General features: G+C 33.8%; 1 protein-coding gene across 19 annotated transcripts in view; it reads right to left on the reverse strand.

The window, feature by feature from the left end:
- The window catches only part of LOC145714947 (eukaryotic translation initiation factor 1A, X-chromosomal), a 795,969-nt gene extending 790,247 nt beyond the window's left edge, over positions 1–5,722 (reverse strand). For 17 of the 19 annotated variants that reach the window (XR_014137081.1, XR_014137080.1, XR_014137079.1 and 14 more), the window contains exons 1-4: positions 5,582–5,711; positions 3,647–3,730; positions 1,318–1,421; positions 211–261 (exon numbers count right to left, since the gene is read on the reverse strand). Coding sequence is in view for 9 of the 19 variants with exons in the window: in XM_081794506.1 (XP_081650632.1) it covers positions 211–261; positions 1,318–1,421; positions 3,647–3,730; positions 5,582–5,597 (255 nt within the window). In the remaining 10 variants the exon portion in view is untranslated. Of the gene's footprint in view, positions 1–210; positions 262–1,317; positions 1,422–3,646; positions 3,731–5,581 lie in introns of all 19 variants that reach the window. The other 2 variants (XM_081794503.1, XM_081794505.1) reach the window with 2 other exon arrangements.
- Positions 5,723–6,000: the final 278 nt, after the last annotated feature.

Genomic DNA, 6,000 nt, shown 5'->3' on the forward strand with positions numbered 1-6,000 from the left:
TATACATGTTTCATTAACATACATGGGAATTATTCTGAATTAGGAAAATACTAATGTCCTGAACACAACTGGCTGGTAATAAATTTTGATGATTCAATGGTGAGCAGGCATAACTGGCTAGAACCAATCAAACATGTCTATATTGTATCTTCTAAACATTTATGACTTATTAAATACAAGGACACAATACAATTTAAGCATATTTGTTACCTGATAGTCTCGAAGACCCACCAATATAATGTCTGAGGTATTTATCCAAACCTATTAAAAAGAAAATTTACTGCACACTATATTTAATCAAAAACAAGTAATATAAAGAATGCCAAACAGTTCTTCCCACAAAAAAAATTCACCCAGTTTGGAAAAAAGTTTCTATTAAGAATTAGGGAAAAACAACAACATATACATTCATGATTATTTGTATAAATAAACATACTTATGAAACTAAAGTTATTCTAGTTACATGTAGCTATAGTATACTAGGAAAAAACTACATTAAAGTTGAGTTAGTTTCAAATTTTCAAACTTAGGATGTTAAAATATTAATAATTTTATTTCAAGTAGTCTAGAGTTTAAAGATTTTAAAGGAATAATCATTTGTATCATGAAAATTATGAGTTTTTAATCAGAAACTACTCCAATGGTGTTCAGTTATTCAAAATATAAGAAAATCAGCCATCCACATTAATAGTCCTTCTGTCACCATATATAAATAAATATAGGCTCTACACCCACCATTTATTTGTAAAACAATGTATTAACACAACAAAGAAAACTGTTTTAAATCATAAAATCAGGGATGAAGGATTTTTTAACCAACATGATTAATAAATATGCCTGAATTATATGATGAGGAATTAAACACTATTATTTAACATTGTCCAACTTCAAACTTCCCTCATGTTTTTCCCAAGCTAAAATCTAGTCAAAGGAATATGCACTATACATAATTAGCAGTCTCTTCAGTTTTCTTTAATGTTAAAACAATTATCCAGCTTTTTTCTTTCTTTCCTGGTATAACATATTTTTAAGAGTATAGGCCATTTGTTTTGTACATTGGATCTGATTGTTTTTTCAATAGTACAATCAGAGTATTTCTGGCAGACAATATAGAAGAAACAGGTAACTCTTTGTATATAAAATCTTCTATAAGTTTATCAAGGATCTAATTTTACTTAATTACAATGTCATCTAAAAAATTATACTTTGAAATCTTAAGGAACTGACAAAAATAAGTTGCTTGACCCATATGTATCTAAAGTAGAGCCATTTTTTTTAAAAGCAAAGTATTAAAGTGATCCAAATCTCCACACCTACCTTTTTTCTCAGTTTTCCTCTGATATGACATAATCTCTTCACACCATCAAAACACATAGCTTCTAATCGTCCATTTCCCAACATTTTAATTACCTGAGCATACTCTTTGCGGGGGGGGGGGGGGGGGGGGGGGGGGGGGGAAGAGTATTAGGTACTGTTCAATTTTTGTTAAAATGTAACAACTGAAATTAGCACACAAGTGACCATTTTACTGCTAGACTTGGATCAAACTAAATTTTTTTTAAAGGATTAAGCCTTGATCAACAAAAAGTTTAAATATTCTACCATGAAAGAGTTCTTTCAAGGTGATATCCTAACACATCTAACAGACATTAATATATCTGATGTATTTTATTCATACTCAAGCAAACTAAAATACACATTTTTCAAACAATTTCTATAGCCTCTTCAGCTATGCTTATCTACTTTACCACCTTATTTTTAGAGTAAGTAAAAACCTACAGAATAAATTATCTAAAGTCATAAATGCCTTTTCCATGACATGCTGTTTATTATGAACATTTTAATCATCTACCCATTTTGAGTAAATCTTCTCTATCTTCATGACTGGATGTTCTACATTTAGACATCAAACTTGCTCATTCTACAATGAACATCATAATCCTGGCTTATCAGTTTCTCACATTTGGCTCCCCTTTCCTTCAGAAACTTCAGTAGTAAAAAACAGTAGGTTAGTTATTAATAAATTTTTGTTTACTTTTTAATAACTTGATCATCCTGAAGTTCTTATTACAAGGATGATGTTCCAAGAAAAAATGCCAAATGTTTAAAATAGTTACAAAACCAAGTGTCTTTAAGAAGCCATCTTATTCAACTGTCACTAGAAAATACTGGTAAGATAAGAGCACTAGTCAGTATGGAGCAATCTCTCCTAGATTTAAACAACAAAAGTGAAGCAAGAGTGAGAAGGAAAAAAATAATTACTATAAAAATCTTCATACTACTAAAGTCCATACTAAGGAGAGCCTGGACTAATTTATAATTATACCAACAAACTGATTACACTAACTGAAGTTATGCAATGAGTCTCCAGTTCCTCAACATGAGAAAAACAAGAAAAAACAGGAAGAAAATGAGAAAATTGGCCCTGAAAACAAACTCCTAATGGAAGTAACAAAGACGAAGGCAAAGTAACTGATTTTGGACAGAAAACAGATTTTATATATACAATAAAAATAGTGACTTTCTAGTAGGTTGCGATAGCATGAATAACTCCACGGTTTTGTTAGAAAGTGCTGGAAATTATTGAAACAATTCAAGAAATGTGAGTATATATTATACAGTAAATCAGAATCATTCAATAGAAGTTTTCCTGTTGATGTGAACATTACAAATCAAATTGAACAGAGTAATTCAAAATTTGAATTTCACTTCATTTAAATATAGCCACATATGGCTAGTGGCTAATATAGTGGACAGCACTAGACAGAATTGGAGAACACTATAATTTTTTTGGTTTTGTTTCTAATGATTATATTTCTTGCTGTACTTTTCATTTTCATGACTTAAGTCTGTTTTATAACAGGATAAATGTTAAAGTTAAATTTCTTGTGATAATTCTGTAATTATGACAAAATAATATGTTCTTAGGAGATAAATGCTGATGTATTTAGGGCTGAAGTCTAAATATGGAATTAGATGTCTAAAAAAGTTTAAAACTTTATGAAAAAATGTAAACACATACAGAAAACATATAAGCAGAGAATATTAAAAACCAGTGAATGTAGGTAAAACTGGATTGAAGTTATACTCCTATCCAATATTTATGAGGGTTTAACTTTTTTTCTTTAAATGGGGGGGGGGGGGGGACCATTCCAGAAATATTCTAGCTCATATTTTGTATCTTTTGTATCCTTATTCCGAAAGAGTTCATCAATTATTCAGTTTTATTACACTTTACATAACATGCTAGCATCACTAAAAACAGAGGGCCCAAAAGTCAGGATATATTCCTCAAAAATATCCACGGTCTACTGAATAAAGCATAACATTGCTCACTTCTTACACTAAAGTATGACATTTTTATTAATAATACTCTAGGCTTAGTTTGCTCTAAACCATAAAATTCTCACAGTTATAACATGTTCTTCACAAAACAAAAAAACAAACAAAAAAAACCCTGCATTTACAGAAATGCCAGCAATTAATCCTCTTTGCAGAACTAGATTAGAATTGGTTATTTAATAGACAAATGCGGGAGAGGTGGGGTACAGTACTATAAATGAGGAAAAGCAAAATGCTAGGATCCTTTTTCAGGTTAGACTGAAATTCACATTTTTAAAAATGTTAATAAGTTAAAAAGTGTTACCTTGTCCATCCTCTTTAAACACCAATTCTCTTTTTTCAGATTCATTCTCATTCTTACCCCTACGCCTGTTTTTACCTCCTTTACCTAATTGATTTAAAAAGTGAATAAAATATTAAGTGTCATAATCTATATAATATTTTATACTATACTATGAAACAAGCTAAAATAAGGCTTATAAACTTCATAAAATCACTTAGAGAAAAAATTTTTAATTTAAACAAATACCACTACAACATTAACAGAATTCCAAGATCTTTAAAAATTTATGTATTTGGTTGCCTAAACAGTTACGCTTTTAATTTCCCAAAGGTTCCTTTTTAGTCATTACCAAATTAACATATAATAAACTGCGACCCTTCTCTGACATTTGTGTATTTTTCTGACATAAGAATACACAGGAAAAAATCTCCCTTCTTAGAGAGAACTACTAACATTTTATTGTCTATGCTTTCCAAATAGAAACAGGATCCCATACATTCACTTGCATAACCTATTTTAATCTTTGTCAACAATGGATAACCATGCACTGGGATGAACATTTTAATGATACAGTATAGTTAATTCCTTACTTTAAATACCTCTAATGTTTCACTTTTTAAATTATGTTGAAGATTTTTCTACAATTTCTCCCGATTAATGCATGCATTTTCTTAACCTTCTGATGAGCTACAGTAATTTATACTCCCATAAGCAAAAAAGTATTCATTTGCTTTTGTTAAACAATACAAATGTTAAAAAATACAAAAAAGTATTCATTTGTTTTGTTAAAAATTTAAAACTTCAGTTAACTATATTTTTCAATTTTTGCTTTGACTAAAGTTGAACATATCTGAGTATCGTATTAACTTTCTTTCTTTGAGGCTTTCTATTAAATAGTGAAGGCATTTTTCATAGTATTTTATACCCATTCCAGAACATAAAGCACACGAGCAATCATTTCCAATAGGTAGGAAAAGGGCTGTATTATTAATTAGGGACCCTTGGGAACAGTGTGAAACAAAAATTCACAATCCAAACAGAACTTTAAAATGTGGTCCTTGACCATTGTGTTACATATTAATCTTGTTCAATGCACCCAACCCTTCCCTAAGAGGGAGTGTCACATTTTTCTGTCTTATGGCAAAAGGTGGATGGGTTTCAATAATTTCTTAATCCATCTGGATTCACTATCTTATGCATTCTTACAACGCATCAAAACTACTTTCCTAGAAAAGCAAAGGTGTTCCACACCTCAAATATTCTGTTTTATGCAGGTTAGGCCTCCCACTTTGTCAATTCAAAACACACTTATTCTTAAATCTGATAACCTGCGAAAGGTTTGCCTCAGAATAAGGGCAGATAGAAACCTTTACTTCTACTTTGTTACAGGAAACAAAGGCGCAAAACTTTGGTAAATCATGTTAAAATGTCTTCTGGAAAAGAGCGTCAAACCGTGAAGGGTTGAGAAAAAGTAAACCCCTATAGATGAACCCACATAGGCATCACGGTTTCACCTACTGTTTAGAAGAGGTACTATCTTCAAAAATAATGAACTGTCCCCAAAGAAAGTCATGAAGAACATCTGGAGTCACAAAAGCAGGAATCATCCTTTAAAATTAAGACCCTCTCTTGTACAGTCCCGTAAAGAACAAAAAAGTCCAGCTTAGGAAACACTTAACCTCCAAGGAAGTCGCCCCCCCCCCCCCCAAATCCCTCAGACTCCGCGGTCCCTCTCACGCGAAGCCGTCGGAAAAGCTCACTTTCTCTCGCTGAAGGCCCTACATAAATAGCTTCGGCTACAGCCCGAAGTAACCGAACTGTACTCGCGAAGAGCGTCCCAGCTACCCTGCAGGGCCAGGTCAAGTGGAAAGGAAAAATGGTCACTGGGGCCTGGTGTCAAGTCTAGGCCGAAGACAGGGGTCAGGGAGAACTTTGGTCTGGCTATCCGCGGATTACCTTTATTCTTGGGCATGGTGCCGACTGCCAAGTCTAAGCGGTTCCAACCTCTTCCCGGTGGCGGTGGCGCAGCAACTACTCGGACGGCCGTGCGGGATGGCCAGCAGCCTGAAAGTGACTGACAGTTATTTGGACCAACCACCGCAGAGATGCCTCAACAGTGCGGCTGCGCGGTCAGCCAAAGGGGTTAGGGCTGTTGACGTAGTTTTTCCGTGCCTCCGCCAGGCCCACACCTCGCCCCCCAACAACTTCGTTTTACTGCGCAGGCGTAGTTTGCTGACTTCTTGGTGAGGAGGACCTTGGGTAGAGTTCAAAACAAGCAGTTTGAATCCTGTAGAGGCGGGGACCGGCAGCTGAAAAGAGGAATCAAGGAGTGAGCACGCCAGACTCTGGGTTTTACCTAAAGATGTTTTAAGCAA

The sequence above is a fragment of the Panthera onca genome, chromosome Y (genome assembly GCF_046562875.1).
Source record: "Panthera onca isolate mPanOnc1 chromosome Y, mPanOnc1 haplotype 2, whole genome shotgun sequence".
NCBI classification, from domain to species: domain Eukaryota; kingdom Metazoa; phylum Chordata; class Mammalia; order Carnivora; family Felidae; genus Panthera; species Panthera onca.